Source organism: Panthera uncia, chromosome D2 (assembly GCF_023721935.1).
Source record: "Panthera uncia isolate 11264 chromosome D2, Puncia_PCG_1.0, whole genome shotgun sequence".
NCBI classification, from domain to species: domain Eukaryota; kingdom Metazoa; phylum Chordata; class Mammalia; order Carnivora; family Felidae; genus Panthera; species Panthera uncia.
Window position 1 is genome coordinate 8535021 of NC_064818.1, and position 22745 is coordinate 8557765.

At 38.8% G+C, this 22745-nt stretch overlaps 1 protein-coding gene across 2 annotated transcripts in view; it reads left to right on the plus strand.

Moving 5' to 3' along the window:
• Window positions 1-12786, plus strand: part of LOC125933202 (zinc finger protein ZFP2-like) — a 28429-nt gene extending 15643 nt beyond the window's left edge. Inside the window, exons 4-6 of one of the 2 annotated variants that reach the window (XM_049646062.1) lie at window positions 6167-6293; window positions 6577-6672; window positions 10451-12786. In XM_049646062.1, coding sequence (XP_049502019.1) covers window positions 6167-6293; window positions 6577-6672; window positions 10451-12687 — 2460 coding nt within the window. In that variant the 3' untranslated portion in view covers window positions 12688-12786. Of the gene's footprint in view, window positions 1-6166; window positions 6294-6576; window positions 6673-7988; window positions 8280-10450 lie in introns of those variants that run through there. The other variant, XM_049646063.1, reaches the window with a different exon arrangement.
• Window positions 12787-22745: the final 9959 nt, after the last annotated feature.

The following is a 22745-nucleotide window of genomic DNA, read 5'->3' on the forward strand; positions in this document are numbered from 1 at the left end:
CTTTTGTGCTAACTTTTGGGTTTGTTTGTTTTTCTTTTTCTAGTTCCTTTAGATGTTGGATCATTTATTTGAGTTACTTCTTGATTTTTGAGATAGGTCTTTATTACTATAAATTGCTCTTAGTATTGCTTTTGCTGTGCCTCAAAAATTTAGGACTGTTGTGTTTTCATTTCTGTCGAGATATTTCTTGATTTTGTCTTTGATTTCTTCATTGACCCATTGGTTGTTTGGTAATATGTTATTTAGACTTACATTTAGATTTTACATATTTGTGTTTCTTCTAGTTTTTTTCTTGTAACTGATCTCTAGTTTTATCCTTTTTTGGTTGGAAGAGATACTTGATATGATTTCATTCATCTTTAAATTGTTGAGACTTGGCTTTGTGGTCCAGCATGTGATCTGTCCTGGAGAATGTTCCATGTGCACTTGAAAAGAATGTGTATTCTGCAATTTGTGGGTAGAATGTTCTGTAGATGCTGTTGTGTCCATCTGGTCTAATGTGTCATTCAAAGCCACTGTTCCCATATTGATTTTATGTTCTAGCGATCTATGCATTGATGTAACCGAGTTGTTGTAGTCTCCTACCATAGTATTAGTGTCAGTTACTCTTTTCATATGGTAATATTTCCCTTATGTGTTTGGATCCTCTTTACATTGGGTGAATATATTTTTTCAATTGTTATATCCTTTTGTTGGGTTTGATCCACATCCCTTTGTTATTGTGTAATGACTGTTTTTGTTTTTTGTTACCGTCCTTGTTTTAAAGTGTATTTTGTTTGATTTTGATAATCCCTGGTGCTTTTAGAATTATTATTTCATTTGCTTAAAGTATTTTTTCCATTCCTTCACCTTCAGTATCTTTGTTTCTTTAGTTCTGAAGTGAGTCTTTTGTAGGGAGCATATAGTTGGGTCTCGTTTTTTTTATCCATTAAGTGACCCTATGTCTTTTTATTAGAACATTTAGTTCATTTACACTTAAAGTAATTGTTGATAGGTATGTACTTACTGCTGTTTTGTTAATTGTTTTCTGGTTGTTTCGTAGTTGTTTTCTGTTCCTTTCTTCTCCTGCTCTCTTTCTTTGTGGTTTGATGGTTTTCTTTAGTGTTTTGCGTGGATTCCTTTCTCTAAGTTTTTTTGTGCATCTGTTAAATGTTTTCAGTTTGTGTTTACCATGGGGTTCAGGTACAATATCCTATGTGTATGGTACTCTATATTATGTTGAAGGTCGCTTAAATTTGAAAATATTATAAAAGCACTAAATTTTTACTCCCTCTTCTGTGTTTTACGTATGTGATGTCACATACCTTTTTATTTTGTGTATCACTTGAGTAATTTTTGTAGATATAATTGATTTTGCTATTTTTGCATTTTAACTTCCATAGTGACTTTATAAGTAACTAATCTACTACCTTTACTATATGTTTGCTTTTACTAGTGAAATATTTTTCTTTCTTAATTTTCCTACTTCTACTTGTGACCTTTTGTCTCCACTTAAAAGAGTTCCTTTAAAATTTCTTTTGAAGCTGGTTTAGTGGTGATGAACTCTTAACTTTGTTTTCTTTTGAAAACTCTTTATCTCTTCAATTCTAAGTGATAGTGTTTCTGGGTAGAATATTCTTTTTTGTAGGTTTTTTTCTTTACAGCACTTTGACTACATCATACCAGTCTCTTCTGGCCTGTAAAGTTTCTGCTGAAAAATCAGTGATAGCCTTATGGGGTTTTTGTTATGTGTAACTGCTTTCCTCTTGCTGCTTTTAAGACTATCTAGGGGCGCCCGGGTGGCTCAGTCGGTTAAGCGTCCGACTTCGGCTCAGGTCATGATCTCACAGTTCGTGGGTTCGAGCCCCATGTCGGGCTGTGTTCTGACAGCTCAGAGCCTGGAGCCCATTTCAGAATCTGTGTATCCTCTCTCTCTCTGCCCCTCCCCTGTTCATGCTCTGTCTCTGTCTCAAAAATAAAAAATAAACAGTAAAAAAAAATTAAAAAAAGACTATCTTTTATCTGATTTGTGTCAATTATGTGTCTCAGTGTGGGCCTCCTTGACTTCATCTTGTTTGGGGCTCTCTGCATCCTGGACCTAGGTGTCTTTTTCCTTCTCCAGATTACAGAGGTTTTCAACTATTATTTCTTCAAATAATTTTTCTGCTTCCTTGTCTCTCTCTTTTTTTGGGTACTTCTATAGTATAAATGTTACTTGGCTTGATGATGTCACAGAGCTCTTTCAACTTACCCTCAATTTTTTCTTACACTTTTTTATTTTTGCTGTTTGGCTTGGTTGCTTCTGTTACTGTCTTCAGGATTGCTGATCCATTCTTCTACGTCCTCTAATCTATTGTTGAAGAAGTATTCTAATGTATTTTAAATTTCAGTTATTCTATTCAGCTCTGAGTAGTTCCTTTTCATATTTTATATTTCATTGTTGAAGTTTAGGTTACTTCATTCACTCTTCTCTCAAGTTTGGTATCTTTATGACCATTACCTTGACCCATATGTGGCACATTGGCTTATGTTTGTTTCAGTTAGCTCTTTTTCTGTTGTTTTGTCTTGTTCTTTCAAATTTTATTTAAAAAAAAAATTTTTTTTTTAACGTTTCATTTATTTTTGAGACAGGGAGAGACAGAGCATGAACAGGGGAGGGTCAGAGAGAGGGAGACACAGAATCTGAAACAGGCTCCAGGCTCTGAGCCGTCAGCACAGAGCCCGACGCAGGGCTCGAACTCACAGACTGCGAGATAATGACCTGAGCTGAAGTTGGTCGCTCAACCGACTGAGCCACCCAGGCGCCCCTCAAATTTTATTTTTAATGTTTATTCATTTTTTGAGAGGCAGAGAGACACAAAGCACAAGCAGGGGAGGGGCAGAGAGAGAGGTAGACACAGAACCTGAAGCAGGCTCCAGGCTCTGAGCTGTTAGCACAGAGCCTGACACGGGGCTGCACTCACAAACCGCGAGATCATGACCTGGGCTGAAGTCAGATTCTTAACTGACTGAGCCACCCAGGTGCCCCTGTCTTGTTCTTTACTTTGGAACATATTCCTCTGTCTCCTCATTTTGTCTGCCTGTCTGTTTCTATGTAATAGGTGGGTCAGCTATGCCCATCCTCGTCTTGAAAGTACTGGCCTTGTGTAGATAGGGTTCTTTTCCCTGTTGTGCAGTCCCTCTGGTCACTAGAACCAGATGCTTCAAGGGTGTCCTATTATTGCTGAGCTGTGATTGCTGTGAGCATGCTGATAGGTGTATCTTGCACTCTGTTCAGCTACCTGTAATGACCCGCTTTGCCTGCTGCATGCACACTGGGGTGGGAATCTTTCTCCCTGTCTAGCCAAGAGGCTTAGCTGCACCATGCCAGCTTGCTCACAGGTTGAGCCAGTACTCAGCCTGATTGTCTGCATTTAGCTGCTGGGACAGCTTGGGTGCAGTGATCACAGCTCCCTGCACGGCCAACTGAGAGTCTCGGCTGCTTGAGCTGTAGGTGCGTTGGTGTGTGCGGTTAGCTCCCCACCTCTCCAGGGCTTGAGGCACTTTCCTCACCGGGGCTGCCTGCGTGGTGGGTGGGCTGGGAGCGGTTTTGGAGAAGCACCCTCCTGGGTGGGTTGATGGAGTAGGTCTTTAGAGGAGCACTGGGTGGGGTACATTGTGGTAGAAACGTAGATGCAGAGTGTTTGTACTGGCTTGTATAAATGTCTGGCCAGGCTCTGGGAGGGCAAAGAAAAATAGTGCCTTCTAGCTTCCTCGTTTTTGGAAAAAGCTTCTGCAGATCCCCATCCTTCCTGCACACATCCTAAAATTAGTCAATAAATTTTCATGTATACCCCCAGGTGCTTTTCAAATGACTGCTTTTATGGTGGGATTATAATAACAGTGGTTTTCTTCTAACACATTAGGCATGTCACTTTGTTGTGTTCTAGTTTTTATGGCTCCTGGTGAAATTGTCTTTATTCTTTGTCTGTAATGTTTCTTTGTTCGCTGGCTGCACTTAGGATTCTCATTCTTCTCTCTCTCTTTAGCAGTTTTAACATGTTGTGCATTGTTATGCTTTTGGGAGGCATTTATGCTACTTGGTATTGTTGAGCTCCTTGGATCTTAAGTTTGTTTTCTGTCATTAATTGGGAGAAATTTTAAAACACTATTTCTTGGGGTTGCCTGGGTGTCTCAGTCGATTAAGTGTTCAGCTCTTGATTTTGCTCAGGTCATGATCTCACAGTTCCGTGAGTTCGAGCCCCATTGGGCTCCATGCTGATGGTGCAGGGCTTCCTTGGGATTCTCTCTCCACTTCTCTCTGCTCTTCCCCCACTCATGCTGTTTCTGTCTCTTTCAAAATAAAAAACTTTAAGACACTATTTCTTAAAGTGTTTTTCTGTTCCATTCTTGACCCCACCCCCCAGGTCCCAATTATGCATATGTCAGAACATGTTATTATATTTCACAGCTATCTAATGTTTTGTTTTCTGTTTTTAATTTTTTTCTTCTCTTTCAGTTTTAGTTGGATAATTTCTATTGACCCATTTTCAAATTCGTTTATTCTTTCCTTACCGGTGTTAACGGCTGTTCAGCCTGTTGAAGTTTATTTTTCGTCTGTTACTATATTTTTATTTCTAGATTTCCATTTAGTTCTCTGTGCTGAAATTATCCATTTGATTTTGCATATAATCTTTTCTATTAGAGTCTGAAACATATTAGTTATAAGTAAAATCTTGTTAGGTAGTTTCAACATCTCTGTATATGTGACTCTGGTTCTGACGGTTGCTTTGTATCTTAGTAGTATCTTGGTAGTTTCTTTTCATATGCTTTGTAAATATGTTTTGAAATGCGTATATCTTGGGTCAGTCTCTAAACTGAGGTAACTAGATTCCTGGAATCTGGGCATGACTTTCCTGCTAGGCCTTTAGCCCAGGGGTTTGTTTAACTGTTAGGAGTTGGGCAGCATGTGAGGGTTACTGTTTCTGCTATTACTCACAATGCATCACAGGCTTCAAGTTTCTATAGAGACACCTTGTGTTTTAGGATACGGGTTTCTTTACAGTTATGTCTGTTCATTTCTGAGTTTTAAGGGTTCTCTTTGCTTTGTGTCTCAGAGACAGTCTCGTTCCATGTATTTATTTATCTCCTGTCCATCTATCAGCAATATTCTATTGATACTTGTTACGCCATGCTTGTTAGCTTGGTGATGAGAAGTCGTTGACAGAATGTGTCCTCCTCCAATACAGCCTCGGTGTTAGGTCTGACCTTGTGGCCGTGGCCTTCTTGGTTCTCTTTCCCCACCCCACCCCCAGCTGTACTTGGAGACTCAGTGCATAATCCTGCCCTTCCCCTAGGAGTAGTGTAAGTGCCCAGTGGGGTTCGCAGAGACAAAGCTGGTAAGAAGGGGCAAGTCTCAGCGTCTGTGGTCTGAAGGGGTTTCACACTGTCGTGTCAGTTCACACTCAGTCTTCATTAATAAATGTGACCCCTATTCTGGTTGAGTTCTTACCTGTGGTGCACCTCAGGCAAAAACATACATTTTGTCTCTTCCTAGATTTGGGACACTTGGGTACTTTGTGACCTTGGCTCTCCTGTAAGTTAGGGGGGAAAAAAGTTGTGAATTTGAAGTTAGTCTAGCTCATTTTCATCGTAGGAATGAGTGGTTTTCTTACTTGGTTTATATATCCTGGGGTAGAAGCTGAAGTCAACCCATGTTTTTAATGCTTTCAGTATTTTATGTATACTGTGTTGCTTCGTAATCATAAAGAACATTTATCCATCATGTTTCAAGCCCTACGTCTCTAACTCTTTAAGAATAAGCTGTGACACAAAATAGTTAAATTTTTGACTCCAGTATACTTTTTACATATTCTAATACATTCTAGTAATAACCTTATTTTCAGTTTTGGAGTATGTCATGTTTGTATAATATTTAACTTTCTAGGGAAAAAGAACAGTGTTTTATTTTTTTTAGTATTTATGACACCCAGAACATTTCAAGGCATAGGGTATTAATAAAGTAAAACAAGCATGATGTTGTTTCATTTTTCTTTCTTGTACAAAACCTAACCCAAAGTAATGTACACAGTAGGCATATTGTAACAGATACTCAACAATGAACCTGACAAGAATTAGTTCCCATGTTTCTTTCCTGTGCCACTCCAATTCTGACCGCTTCAGACTGAGCAAAAATGTGCTGTTTCAGGGGTCACTGTCATTCGGGGATGTGACTGTGGACTTCTCCTGGGAGGAGTGGCAGTGCCTGAACCCTGCTCAGAGGACCCTGTACAGGGACGTGATGCTGGAGAACTACCACAACTTTGTCTCAGTGGGTAAGCAATTTGCATGTCGAACTTTGTGTAGCATGCGTTTTATTTCTTAGATACCAAAACGTTTGGTCTTTTGTGGTTAATATTGTTGAGACTTTTGCTTCAGGAGTCTGAGGTGGTTAATCTCTTTTGAGCACGAGGAAGAATATTTGTATTTTCACATCCCATGAAAGGTTTAAATGAGCCTCATCATGGTCCACCTCCTGAAAGTATACCTCCTCCCTCCTTTAGAATTGCTGTACCCATGCAGCTTTGCCCAAATTCTGTGTCATTTTTCCTTTTACAGGGTTTCTCATTAACAAGCCAGAGGTGATCTTCAGATTGGAGGAAGGGGAAGAGCCATGGATAGTAAAGGAAGAATTTCTGTACCAGAACTACCCAGGTGAGTTAGTGAGTACCAGGAAGGTTAGTGAGGAAGCCAGGAGAGATTACAATCTAAGTGGTCAGTTTAGGAGTTGGACATTTCAAATGTTTTCTAAGAATCTCTTAGTGGCACCTACTTTTCAAGTAGAGAAAGGATATGTATATGATAAAATTGAAAGCGAAAAGGGTAATGCCTGAGAATGACTGTATGCTGGTTTTCTGATTATTCAAAGCTCGGGGTCCAAGGGTATCATTTATGCAGACGAGTCAAGTGATAAAGGGTTTTTTGTGTGTGCTTAATAGCACAAAGCTAAAACTTAGAAAGGTAATAAAATCTAAAATTTGGTTCTTGAGGAGAAGGGAGGAAATAATATTTTCACTGCTACCTGTAGTACTTGATACTATTTAAATAAATAGGCAATAAATTAATGGGATTACAAGCTTGTATTAGATTAACTACTGTAACAAAAGCTCAGCCGTTGTTATTTTACAAGATTATATCTTTGTACCTAAAAACAATGGGACAAAGACCGATTATGTGCCCGAAGAACATTGCTAAAATGAAACCCTCAGTAAATCCTACAAAGTAGAAATAGGACGTTCCCTAGTTGTAGTCTGATAAAACCAGAAATCAGTAACAAAATTATGAAGCTCAGAAGACAAACTAACTCTTTTTCTTTTGCATTTGTATTTCTTCCTTGTAAACTTCTAATATTTCTCATGTTCTTACTTTACATCAATATCAGGTAGAACTACATTCCCTCATACTTTGCTTTATTCTAGTTCCTAATTGTAGTTGGTGAGAGGTTTTTTTGTTGTTGATGGTGGTGGTTTTGTTTGCCTTAGAACGTCTTTTCTTTCAGTAGTAAAAAAGACAAAGTAAATCTGTGTTACCCCTATTATTTATTTAATGAAATTTAAATTAATTGCCTTTTGGATTATGCATTATGGCCACACTTGCCATACTCCATTATGGCCTTATTTGGCTGCTGCAATCTTATTTTTATCTTGCTTACACTCATGCTAAACACCATTTGATCCCCTCATCAAATATCACTTAAACATACTCTAATCATTCACACCTTTCTTCATTGTGTGCTTTCTCTGACTGAATACTAAATGAGCTAATGAATGAAAAGTCCTCAGAACAGTGTTTAGTATATAAATAAAACATTTTTATTGTTATTATGTTGAATAATATAATATTATCGTGTAGGTTATAATATAAAAATAACCTATAACAGTATAATAACCTATAATAGTATAGGTTAAGTGTATCTGCTTCCAAGAAACAGACCTTGAATGTTTGAGCCAATGTAATGTCTTCTTTCTCAGAGTGTCCAGCATGCAGTGGGTCTTTCACAAGAAACAAAAGCAAAATCATGATGTTTCCTTATTGTATCTATCTTTTTTCACACCTGATGAATGATATTACAGAAAATGGCAATCATGGTACTCTTTCTTACTTTGGTATATAACCTGAAATAGACATTTGATAAGCACGTGTTGATTGGAATCAAGTAGAAGAAAAATTTCATATTCTGAAAACATTGTGAGGGAACTCATTCTGATTACTTGCATGAACCTATAGTTCTGATTCATCGGGTATAAAAAGGCATAGTGTCGAAACATTTGTGTTTGAAAAAATTATCCAGGTAATACTGATACGCACAGCTTGTTGAAGTTATTAATTTAAAATTACTCAGGTTCAAAGGAAATCAGAGAGTTAACAGCACTTGTTATGAGCAGTGGTTATAAACTATGGTCTGCAGACCTACCACATGTTATTGTAAATAAAAGTGTTTTTTTTGCAACACAACCATACTCATTTGTTTACATATGATCTTTGGCGGATTTCATGTACTAATAGCAGAACTCGATGTTGTGAAAGGCAGCTATGGCCTGCAAAGCCTAAAATGTGTACTGTTTTGCCTTCTAAGGAAGTTTGCCATCCTCTGGATGGAAAAATGAGGATTAAATTACGTGAAACATTTCAAATTCAGTGTTTACTTAAGAAAAATTTGTTGTATTCCCTCAAATCTAAGAAGCCATAGTTTGTAACTGGACCATTATGTGATGAATCACTAAGGTAAAATACTATATTGTGACTTGTTGATCACAGATATGTGATCAGTTATAACATGCATTCTGAGTTTATAACTTAAATATATGTGTATCGTATTAGGTGAGATACAGTATGTTACAAAGCAGTGGTATTGTTGTGTTAAAACAGTTGATCTACGTAGGAACTACTTTTAGATTTAGGATAAATTTTGAAAGTCTTGAAGAAGATTTGAAAAGGAATTCTTGAAATTTTGGAAAAATAGTGCTATTTTGTCTTTTTTTCTAGATACTAAATTGACTATATCCTAGCCTTGGCTCTGAATGAGGGAACACATTTTGACCTTGTAGTCATGAATGAGTACTTTAATGAGATAACTGACTAAACTGGAGCAAAGGATATTGACTGGGGAGTTGTAGAATGGCAGCTTGAAAATCTGATATGCAGGGGGCACCTTGGTGGCTCAATTGGTTAAGCTTCCAACTTTGGCTCAGGTCATGATCTCACAGTTCATGACTTCGAGCCATGCATCGGGCCTGCTGCTGTCAGCTCAGAGCCTGCTTCGGATCCTCTGTCCCCCTCTCTCTGCCACGCCCCCACTCACGCCGGCTCTCTCAAAAAGGAATAAACATTAACAACAACAACAAAAATCTGATGCGCATTTAGTTGGTGTAAATTTTGTTTGTCTGAATGGTGACTTGTAACAGTTTTCCATGTAGTACATGCTTCAGGCCAGTGGCACTTTTTTCAGCTCGGGGCAGACTTTGTTGCACTGGGCAGAAAATGTGGACAATACTTTTTAAAATGGTAAATCAACGTAAACATTACTCATTTTCTGGGATTTGGTTGAAAAAATATGATCCTTAAATTTTGATAATAAATAGAAATGTGGAAATGTGAGCTGTGAACTGTAAAGCAAAATTAAGTATTAGTATTTTGGCACAAGCAGTGTTGTTTCAAGCAAAAGCAAGTGAACATAAACGTGTCATGGTAGGTTCACCTATTGAATAGCTCCAGTAGAGCGATATGAAGGTATCAGAGCCAAAACAGGGTGATACATCCGATCTATATTGGCACAAGATTACTTAATGTTGTCATTGTTTTATACTTTCTGTTGGTTGTTGGTATTCCTGTAAATCATAGTTGGGAGGGGAGTTATAATGCAATTCAGTGACTCTACTTAAACATCAGCCAGTTGGCTCATTCAGCAATTTACCTTGCTATTAATGCATAGGAGGAAACTTCAGCTGGAAGAATGAAAACTTGTTTAGATGTTACTAGAACAATATAGGTTTGAGAGTATGAGGTCTACTCTGTAGTCTCCTTAATGTCTCATGTTTTCCCTCTGAACACCTTTGTCTACTGGTTTTTCTTGTCGCTCCAATTACTTTTTATTAGCTCGGTTGGACCCATCTTATTTTCTGTGACTTTTCTCCTACTGAATCTGTCACTCCTATAGAATCTTCCATCCTCTGTACACTGCTAATTGCATTTATATCTTCATTTCTGTTTTAAATGTTTTATTTATAAAGGGCTAAATAATTACATGTCCTTGTGTTAATAGCTTTTCTCCCTTTTTCCACTTACGTTTTCTTGAACTAGATGGGAAAAAAGGCACTTTGATCCTAAGAGACTACCAAAACCAAAAGTCAAGTATATAATAGGACATTTGTATCTTAGTCCAGTTCCATTAGACTGTGAAATCTTATGGTCTGTTCAATATTTTCATTTCTAGAAGACAACAAAGCTCATTACCTAACAGAGAGAATCCAGGAAAACCAAGACAAATATTTGCCACAAGTTGCATTTAAGAACAAAACACTGGCCTCAGAAAAAGTTCATGCTTTAAGACAACCATCTAATACGAGTGCAAACTTTGTTCCTTCGAGAAAAATGTCCTGTAAATACGACTTACGTGGAGTGAGTTTGAAAAATATTTTAATATCAATTGGTAGTAATAGAAATTCTTCAAGAAAAAAATATGGCATTTTAAATGTGTATGAGAAATTACTTGATATTAAGCAGGAAAAACCTCATGCTCAAGAGATTTCTTGTGAAAATAATCAGGATGAGAAAACCTTTGGTCATAAGAATGGTATTATTCAGCACCTAAATACTCAGACTTCAGAGGAGACTTTAAAATATAATGATGGTGGAAAACCCTTAGGAGAAGAGACCATAATAATTCCACACAGGCAAAATGACATAGGAGAGAAACTCTGTGAATATAAGGAACATGGGGAAACCTGTGAGATATCATCTCTGTTGAAATATCATGCGGTCTACACAGAAATAAAACAATCCAAAAGCAATCAAATGGAAAATAATTTCAGTAAGATGTCACACTTCACTCAAGTTCAGAAAAGCCAGAGAGGTGAGTGTCTATTCAAATGTAATGAATGTGGGCAAACATTCAACTACAAGTCAAATCTCACAGTGCATCAGAGAACACACACAGGAGAGAAACGCTATCAACTTAATTTACGTAGGAAGACCAGTCACAAATCAGTTCTCACAGACCATGGGAGGACACATACAGGGGAGAAACTTTATAAATGTAGTGAATGTGGGAAGTCCTTTTACAAGAAGTCATCCCTCATTCGACATGAGAGAACATATACAAGGGGGAAGCCCCACGAATGTAATGAAAGTGGGAAAACTTTCTGTGAGAAATCCACCTTCACTCAACATCAGAGAACTCATACAGCAGAGAAACGCTTTCAGTGTAATGAAGACAGGAAAACTTTCTGTCAGCAGTCAGACATAAAGATACATCAGAGGATTCACACAGGGGAGAAACGCTTTCAGTGTAATGAATGTGGTAAAACTTTCCATTGGCAATCAGACATTAAGCTACATCAGAGAACTCACACAGGAGAGAAACCCTTTCTCTGTAACAAGTGTGGTAAAACTTTCTATCGGCAGTCAGATGTTAATGCACATCAGCGAATTCACACAGGAGAGAAACGCTTTCAGTGTAATCAGTGTGGTAAAACTTTCTATTGGCAATCAGACGTGCATGCACATCAGAGAACTCACACAGGAGAGAAACCCTTTCAGTGTAACAAATGTGGTAAATCTTTCCATAGGCAGGCAGACGTTAATGTTCATCAGAGAACTCACACAGGAGAGAAACGCTTTCGATGTAATGAATGTGGAAAAACTTTCTACCGGCAGTCGGACGTTAATGCACATCAGAGAATTCACACAGGAGAGAAACCCTTTCAATGTAATCAGTGTGGTAAAACTTTCTATCGGCAGGCAGACGTTAACGTGCATCAGAGAACTCACACGGGAGAGAAGCGCTTTCAATGTAATGAATGTGGTAAAACTTTCTATCGACAGTCAGAAGTTAATGTACATCAGAGAACTCACACGGGAGAGAAGCCCTTTCAGTGTAATGAATGTGGTAAAACTTTCTATCGACAGTCCGATGTCAATGCACATCAGAGAATTCACACAGGAGAGAAACCTTATAAATGTAACGAATGTGGGAAATCTTTTTACGAGAAGTCATCCCTCACTCGACATGAGAGAACTCACACGGGAGAAAAACCCTATGAATGCAAGGAGTGTAGGAGAACTTTCTGCCAGAGGTCAGCCCTCACTCAACATCAGAGAACTCACACAGGAGATAGACCCTTTCATTGTAACGTGTGTGGCAAAACTTACCGTCATCTCTCAGCTTTTAATGTACATCGGAGAACTCACACAGGAGAGAAACCCTTTCAGTGTATTGAATGTGAGAAATCTTTTCTTACAAAGTCGACTCTTATTAATCATCAGAGGACTCACACAGGGGAAAAGCCCTATGAATGTAATGAATGTGGGAAGAGTTTCCGTCATAAATCTACCCTCACTACCCATCTGAGAACTCACTCAGGAGAGAAACCTTATAAATGTTGTGAATGTGGAAAAGCTTTTGGGCGGAAATCAGCCCTTACAAATCATCAAGGAATTCATGTAGGGTAGGAACCCTGTAGCAGAAATGTGCTATGTTTTTCCCAATACCCATTTCTCTTTCTTTATGGTTACACAACTAGTCCAGATTTGCTAGCCTGTCTTCCATACACATGAGGCCATATGACCTGTGACTCACAATATGGGCACAAATTCCAAGCCTGTAAAAGACCTCATTTGGAATTTTTCCTACTTTCGTTTTTCTTTCCTTATCAGGGGGTAATGGAGATATCCTCAGGACAACGTGGAAGCTAGTCATTAGAGATTACAGATTCTTAAGTTGGGAGAAACCAGGGTCCTGGGCAGAGTTTTGCCTTCACTAACATCACTTCGTAAGTCTTGTCATAGACGAGAAATAATTTTTTTTTTCAGCCATTACATGTTTAGAGCTTTCTGTTGTCATAGTGTATGCTAGCCATGCTTTATCCCATCTATCCTGTGAATCTAATGAAGGTATGAGAAACACTGTAGGTCAGAGAATTCATTAGGGGAGAAACCGCTCTCAATATCCTGCATTTTAATAAACCTTCATCAACAAGCCAAACATTTTATAAATCAGAAATTTACAGTGGAAAACCCCAAAAATGAATGTAGGAAAATTTTCACAGTCTGATTGTCCAGTAGATAATTGAGAGTAGAATAAAGCTAACAACCTGAAAAACATTTCAAGATTTATATATCAGAATACGTAACAAAAGAAAATTGTCAGTTTAGGAAACGAGGAAAACATCCTTACCTAGAAATGATCTTATTCTAGAAGCGATGTTTCGGATGCAGTATTAAATAACTTACAAATAATATGACACAGGATGCTTATTTAACGGTCTTGCTCATCAAGGAACACATCGGTTTGAGAAAGGCATGAGTGAGTTGAGTCAAAGCAGCGGCATTAAATGTGTATGAGTAGCGTCTGTGCTAGGTCAGGCTTCCACACAGCAGTGCTCTTTAACAGCTGTTTTCTGTATCCTTGATTTTTGTTTTGTACTCACAGTAGTTACAGTAGGGGCATTGCACCCTTACCTAAGTAACTTTTGTAACATACACTAGGATTTCTGACACTAAATACTATTGTCCCATCACATATTTACACCACAACATATATGAATTTTAAAAGGAACATTGAATGCGTGAATGTCATATGTGTTTTCTGCTTTTTGGTGGCATATATAACTCCATATAGACATTGTGAAGAAACTGTCCTTTTAGTAAATCACCCACATAACATTTAATAAAGTCAAGATTTATTGGAAATCTGCAACGATTCAGCACACAGTTGTTTATGATACACATATGAGTTAATTTTCAAAGGTGGCCTTGAACATTAGTACTTAGTACACTGTACGGATTGAAAGCAGGGCCCATTGAAGACATTTCCCCCATTTTTGTGTTTTCTAAAGGGTATGTTTAGTAAGTTTAAGTGCAAAGTGCAGATATTGTGAGCACAACTCTCTGCATTTGTATTTTTTGTGGTAGGCTGCCACGTTTCCGCCCTAGAATTATGCATGGTTTCTGCAAACTGTTTTATGCCTGTCACTTACTATTTGAGTGACCTGTATAGTGATTTAATCTTTCTGCTTCAATTTCATTATCTACCTCACAGATAGTGAACAGTTTGGGTTGATGTTTTCTGTTATTAGAGCCAAAGGCAGTTATGTTTAGAACTTGAACATTAGAAATAAAATAGTCATTCCATAGTATGAAGTGTATTTCTGCTTCTTGAGTTGATACAAGAAGATTCTTTTTAGAACTTTGTATTTTGTCTGGTTTGTCTTTAAAATATATGAAACAAATCTGTTTAGAATAAACAGAATAATCTATTGACCTCTTTGTGTTGTTGATTAAATGTGGTGTGAACTAAAAATCCAACTTTTTTTTTTTTTGCAAATGACTAGCCAATGGATCTTTCACCGGTTCATTCATTTGCCCTTACTTCACTGATTTGAAACCCCATTTTTTGTATAGACACCCTTTGGTGTGGCTATTGCATTTCTAGGCCCTGCATTCTTGTCCCCGTTCTTGTCGTGTCTACTGCTGGTCCATAAGCTAAATGGACCAACCACAGGACACCACCCTCCTACCCTACACTGAAGATTTCACTGCTGTTCACTCTCTGCTTTTTGCCACTGTGTATAAACTCATTGTGAATTTCAGTGGTTCTGGTAACATTTTGTCATCTTCCACACTGTGCCTTGAACACCATTTATTAAAACCAGCAAAATGGTTTTGAGTTATGACCATGTTTATATATGTAGCTTTTGTTCTTTTTAGCATCTTCTGCTCCGTTCTATTAAAATAACTTCATTCTGTTGAAAGGCATCTTGTTTCTAATTTTTCATTGTTCTGAACAATACTACTTTGGACACTTTGTGTTTATGCAGACTACAGCTGCATCCTCAACCCACAGTAAGAAACACATTTCTGTAAATACAGCCGAGCACTTGTTGATTCAATAAATATTAGTCACTATGTAGAAGGCGTTGTACAACAGTGAATACAACAGAAGTTCTAATCTTCCCAAGTTTAAATTCCAGTGAGACATAATCAGCGTTGTCAGAAGAGAGAAACCACAGCAGTGATTTGAACAGAAACAACATGATACAAGGAATTGTTAGCTTGGTGTACAGTTGTCTAGGGATCTGAAAGGGTATACAGGGAACCCTGAGATATGAAGAAGAATCTGAAAGGGGAAAATAAGAGTCAAGTGTATCCCTAGGATAGCAACTGCAGGCAGCAGCTTCAAGCTCTAGGCTGGTAAAATGAAGGGAACAGGGTAGGCGTCCCTCAGAGCTGAAGTGCAGAACTCCAAAGGAACCTGTTCCACTGCTGGGGGTATCTGAGCCCAGAGGAATGGCCCCACAGGTCTGGGACCCATATTGGCTGCCTGACGTTGGTACTTCTGATGGGGAAACACTGTAAAAGTGAATTCAGTGCCTTGTCCTCAGAGGACATTACACCTGACCGGGTGAAGAAGCATTGGTAAGGTGCTGACAGCACAGGACATAGAGGGGAAGCCCACAGGAAACAGGAGGAAGCATGTCCCTCTTCCCTCCACCCTTGCAACCCGCCAGCATATACTATTGGCAAAGTATGACAGCTGGCGAAACAGAAGTGTGGTTACAGTAGAAAAAGTCGGCTCAGCCAGCCTAGTCAAGCGATTAAAGTTAACATAAATAATACCGACAATTAGTGTCATTCGATAGTATTTAATTTGTGTACCATCTAATAGGATGCAGTGAGAATACAGCCAAAGATGCATAACCTGAGTCAAAGCAGAGAGGAACATCAAACCCATGTTGAGGCACACTCTTTAAAATAAATGACTTGTGGGGCGCCTGGGTGGCTCAGTCGGTTCAGCATCTGACTTCGGCTCAGGTCATAATCTCGTGGTTTGTGAGTTTGAGCCCTGCCTCGGGCTCTGTGCTGACAGCTCAGAGCCTGGAGCCTGCTTCGGATTCTGTGTCTCTCCATCTCTCGGCCCCTCCCCTGCTCATGTTCTGTGTCTCTGTCTCTCAATAATAAATAAACGTTAAAAAAAATTAAAAAAATAATAAAATAAATGACTTGTGGCATGACTGGGTTGCTCAGTCGGTTAAATGTCCAACTTCGACTCAGGTCAAGAGCTCGTGATTCATGAGTTTCAGCCCCATGTTGGGCTCTGTGCAGACAGCCTGGAGCCTGCTTCAGGTTCTGTCTCCCTCTCTCTGCCCCTCACCCGCTCATGCTCTTTCTCAAACAGTTAAAAAAAATTTTTTTTTTAATAAATGACTTGTGATCTTCAAACATGTCATGATCATGCAAGTCAAGAAAACTAAGAAAGTGTCCCAGGTTGAAGGAGACTGAAGAAATAGCAAATTACAATGCAGGATCCTGGATTAAATCATTTTTCTGTAAAGGGAATTATTTAGAAAATGGGTGAAACTTGAATGAGGTCTGAGGATGAGGTGGTAGGTATTAGTGTTAGTTTCCTGATTTTGAGGATTGAAATGTGATTATGTATTCTTGTTAATAAAGTATATGAGGTGTTGGAATATGCTGACAACCTACTCTCAATAATTCAGAGAATAAAAGGTTATTTGCGCTACTCTTGCAAATGTGTTCTGAGTTTAAAATTATTTCCAAAGACTAATGTAGCTTGTACTTGATAAGTAAATCACCTACTCTTTAACTTAGTTAATAATGTTAAGCTACAAGTTAAAACACAGACTTAGTTAAAAATTGAACTGATTCTAAGAATCTTCCCTAGAGGAAGTCCGTGTATTCAGAGCAGAAGAGACAGGACTGTGAGCTGATTACTGTGTGCTTATAACTCATACGTGGATCTTTGGGTCACATTCTTTGAAACAATAAAGGAAATTGGAGGGCATTGGCAGCTATAACTGGTAACCATGTTTACTCCCGAGTTGATGGTCTCTCGGCTCAGGCATTTTATTCTTGGGCTGACACTAGCCATCGTATGGGGAGGAAGAGGCATTGTGGATGTCCTGTGGGGAGAAAGGAGTGACTGGGTTATCTTAAGTAAACTTCCCCTCTGTGCCCTCTATATAATTACTAAACGTATGTTGTCAAACATTTACTAAGTATCAGGCCCTGTGCTATAAGTTATCAAATTTAACTTTTAGTAAGCCAGGGGAGTGTGAATGAATGGCTATATTAGTGATGATGAGAATGTGGATCAGGGAGGAGACATCACTCTATCAACGTCATGTGGAACGTAGGAGCTATGGGTAGGAACCTTGTGGCATCCTTAATGTGACTAGAAATTAGACCCTGTAGACCGTGTTGTCTAATTGTACATTTTAGTTCATTCAGGCTGGTATAACAAAGTCCATAGACTGGGTGGTTTATAAACAGCAGATACTTATTTCTCACGCTTCTGGAGCCTGGGAAGTCTACGATGACCGCCCTGGCAGATTTTGTGTCTGGTGAGGGCCTGCTTCCTGGTTCATAGAGGTCCGTTTTCTCCCTGTGTCCTCACATGGCAGACGTGGTGAGGGATCCCTTTGGGGCATGTTTTCTGAGGGCACTAATCCCATTCATGTGGTCTCTGCTCCAATGACCGAATCATCCCCCGAAGGCCCCACTTCCAAATATTACGACATTGGGATTAGTTACCCACAAAATGATTTTTTTTTGGAGGGAAGGTGACATGGGGCATAAACAATCTATAGCATTATTTCATTTTTATTATTTTTTATTTTACAAATAATATTGGAATACATGTATATATTTTTTAATTACAACTATTCCTCTTTTTCTTCCTCCCCTTCCCAGTACAGGGACAGCAGTCCCAATGCAGGCCAGTGAGGGGAAGTGAAGAGGAACAGAATAGTGTGGCTGTTCCCATTACGGAAACACAGGACACTAGGGAGGTGAGGGTTAAGGAGATTATAGATAGAGGAAATGGTTGGCATGGGTGGAGATTGATTACATTGAGGGCAAGATGAAATGTATTGAAACTGATAGCCAAATTTCTCCCTGTTGAAAGTATTTACAAATATAGAAAGGCAGAAGACTAAGCAGAACCCTGAGGTGCTGACATAGAAATATTTATAGGTGCCTATGTCCACATATGTGTGTAGACATATGCATGTGTATATGCAAATGTACGTGTGTGTGTGTGTGTGTGTGTGTGTGTGTGTCCTCCATACATGTATTTCCTAGCTCTTTATACTGAGATTGCTTAGAAGCAAGTACATCCTCACAGCAATGAGCAGTACCTTCCAGAGTCTGGTGCCTAGATACTACCTTCCACTTAAAGGAAACAGAACTCCTTTGTAAATGGCTGATTCCAAACTTGGGCCAGGGAAAGCGGATGAACCTAAAATATCTTCTCGAGGGAGAAGGCAAAGAGCTGCTCAAGGAATAATGGGGGCATAGCAAAAGTACACAAAAGCCATCTCAAAGATGCTCCTGTTGGCCAAATCTGAAACAATTTGAGCATGAAAACAAGTAGTAAGAATGGAATATAATCTTTGGTACAAAACAGAAAACCATGAATCCGTACTGATACAGAAATAAATGAATGGGAGAAGGGGAACCTTTTCCTTACTAATATATGTATGAGGAATAATGGAAATAAAAAACCAGTATTTGGTAGTGACTGATTCAGGTGAGATTATTAACAGATACTAAGATTGGTGAGTGGATGAGGGACAGATTATTGGCATAATCTCAGAATATATCTCCACAAATACCAGTTTCAAAGGGGAGAATGGTGATTTTTTTGGCAGGGAAACCTACCAGACACCAAAATGACAAGATAATCAAGGCTAATATCACCACTGTCAACACTGCGTGTCCCATGACGCGATGCATTGATCTATCTTCTCTGTGGTTACTACCAAGAAAGCATGACCTAAGTCTGGTGATGAAACATAGGATAGACTCAGACTGGTGGCATCCAGGACCAGGAAGGAGAAAGATGTTGGGACAGCTGTTGAGATTTGAAGGGGGTTTGTGGATTTGACAGTAGTGTTCTGTTAAGGTTGATTTCCTGGCTTGCTTGTTTGGATGGTGGTTCTGTAGGAAAGTGCCCTCATTTTAGGAAAATGCATAATGGAGTACTTAGGAACTGTGGTGTATGGTGTCTGTTGTTTGATCTCAAATAGGAAAAGAATGATCATAAGAGGATAGTTGATTAAATAGATACATGCAAAAAGAATGCAGTGGAATGTTAACAGTTGGGGAATCTAGGTAAGGAGGATATCGGAATTTTTGCATTGTTCTTGGAACTTTTGTGAAATTTGAAATTATTTCAAAATGATTCATTAAAGAATTAATTTCTTTGGACCCACCACCTTTACATTGGTAGCCTGCCATGCTTTAACCATTGCTATTAGTTCAATGTGTAACCTTTTACATCTTCCTTTACCGTATAGTTAAAACCCACATATATGTATGTAAAAAGAATGTATAGTAAGAGTACTGTCTTACGTTAAGATTGTTTTAGTTACGCAAATTTTAAATGACCTCATGTAAACATTGATGAAGTCTGATTTATTATCGTAATGTTGAAAGAATACAAGTTCTGAATTATTATTAGTTGTCTGGAATAACAAAATGTTAAAACTGACATCTCAAACGAAGTACAGATTGTCCCTCTCGTTGCCATATGGTAATGATACTTTAGCTAGTAAGCCGAAATGCATTCTGTAATTGGTTGTATCTTGTGAATGAACCCCACTCTTACATAAGTGCATAGGAAGTTTTATGTGCTATTTGATGATTTGGGCTTCTTTTATTTATTTTTAATTTATTTTCTTTTAAATGTTTATTTTTGAGAGACAGAGTGCAAGTGGGGGAGGGGCAGAGAGAGAGGGAGACAGAGGGTCCAAAGCGGTTCTGTGCTGACAGCACAGAACCTGACGCAGGGCTCGAACCCATGAACTATGAGATTATGATCTGAGCTAAAGTCAGACGCTTAACACGCTGAGCCACCCAGGCGCCCTAGACTTCTTTTAAATTACAAATTGAAATTGAAAATATCTCTAAAAAAGGGAAGAAAGAAAATATTTCTTTTTTTTTTAAATTTTTTTTTAACGTTTTATTTATTTATTTTTTAACATTTTTATTTATTTTTGAGACAGGGAGAGGCAGAGCATGAACAGGGGAGGGTCAGCGAGAGGGGGACACAGAATCTGAAACAGGCTCCAGGCTCTGAGTGGTCAGCACAGAGCCCGACGCGGGGCTCGAACTCACGGACTGCGAGATCATGACTTGAGCCGAAGTCGGCTGCTTAACCGACTGAGCCACCTAGGCGCCCCAGAAAATATTTCTTAAAATCTTTAAAAGTCAGGTGCCTGGTTGGCTCAGTTAGTTAAGCGTTCGACTCTTTTTTTTTTTTCCAATATATGAAATTTATTGTCAAATTGGTTTCCATACAACATCCAGTGCTCATCCCAAAAGGTGCCCTTCTCAATACCCATCACCCACCCTCCCCTCCCTCCCACCCCTGGCATTCGACTCTTGATCTCAGCTCAGGTCTTTTTTTTTTTTTTTTTTCCTTAATGTTTACTTTTTGAGAGAGTGTGAGCAGGGTAAGAGCAGAGAGAGAGAAAGAGGGAGACACAGAATCCAAAGCAGGCTCCAGGCTCCAAACTGTCAGCACAGAGCCCGATGTAGGGCTCAAACCCACAGACCGTGAGATCATGACCTGAGCCAAAGTCAGATGTTTAACTGACTGAGCTACCCAGGTACCCCTCAGCTCATGTCTTGATCTCAGGGTTGTGAGTTTAAGCCCCGCATTGGGCTCCATGCTGGACGTGAAGCCTACTTTAAAAAAGAACCAAAAAAAACCCAAAGCAAACCAAACAAACAAAAAAAGCCCCCAAAACAAAAAACTTCAAAAGTCATCTAAATAAAGGAAATAAAAAACCATCATTAGGCAAACAACACATCAATGATTGCTGTAGACACTATCCATTAACAGATACTAATATTAGAAGGCTTTACATTTGAAGAGAAATGGCATAGTTGCATGGCCTGAAATGATCTCCTCCAAGATACTCACAATGTGAAAAATTGTAACTTTACAGCAGAGGACCCTGGCAGACAGAACTTTACCAGAGTGGTTAACGTCTCCAGTAATAAGACACAGCAACATGATGAACCCCGTGACCGGATGCTCTGAGAAGCACAGGTCTCTTCTGTGGTATTCTTGCCCAAAACATACAATATCCTCCCAATCATGAGAAAACATCAGCCAAACACATTGAGGGACATTCTACAAAATAACTGACCAGTATTCATCCAAGTGTCAAGGCTGTGAAAGATCAGGAAAGACTGAGGAGCGTCCCTCCAATCAGGTGACATTTCCTGCACAGACTGCAGATACCACGTCTTAGAACTCCAGCTCATACTCTCTTCTGAATCTAGGACCAAACCTTCCACAGTCATAGTCCTCGATGGCTTCTGAGAATGGCAACATCTTCCAGGTTTTGCCCACTTCTTGGGAGATGAATCACAAATTCTGATCAGAAATATAAAATATGCTCATTTTTGGACTTCTCTTACTGCTCTTTAGCTCTGGAGAGGGAACTCAGGCTAGAGAGTGTTATCTTCCAGGTCGAATTCCTGTTCATTGTGCTGGGCCTTGGGTCCTTGAGAATGATACACTTGCATAGAAACTTCATCCAGGGTGCCAAAGTCTGACTCTCTAAGGATGCTCAGTTCCCTAGAAACTCAGACTGTATTTTGTATAAACTCAAATGCCACTGGGGACACAGCGTGGTGGGACAGTGCAGGTATGTCCTAGGGACTTCAGTTATGCTGTGTTCTAAGGACTCTGAAGAGACAGCCAGAGATCACAGAAAGATAATGCCCATTTAGTAATCCCTGGTCCCATATCCATCCCAGCACGTCCTGGGGAGCTTGGAAATGCTAAGTGAGCTGAGAGCTCGCACAATGGACCTGTATTCTATAACGCATAGGGATTATATATATATACATACATACGTGTGTGTGTGTATATATATATATATACATATATATATATAGCTATACGTATAAAGCTATATGTATATAGCTATATATATAAAGCTATACGTATAAAGCTATATGTATAAAGCTATATATATATAAATATATATATATATACACATAAAGATATGTATATATATATATATATATATATATATATATATATATATATATTTAGAGCTTGGTTTCTGAACATGGGGCACTGTTGCCTTTAATACTTTTGGTTGGGTCTTTCCTGGGTCTTGGGCAGTTCCCTCACACACATGCTTATCGTCTCAGCCGCTTCCTGTCTGGGCTGCTCTGTCCTTTACCTCGGCCCTGCAAACTTGAGCTGCTCTCATGAATGCTATGTAATGGTGCCCTTTTACCTGTAAGAAGGTAACTTCATCTGGTATCAAAAACTTACAAATTAAGTACAAGCTTATTTTCTGTGCCTCGGAATCTTTTCAGATGATCTATTGAATCATTGTGGTTTCAACCTTTAATACCATTCTGATTGAAAAAAAAACAAACCTCTGGAGTAGAATTTTGATGCGAACATGATGCATAGAATGTGAATACCCCACCATTCTGCAAGTAATAATTTAGAGGAA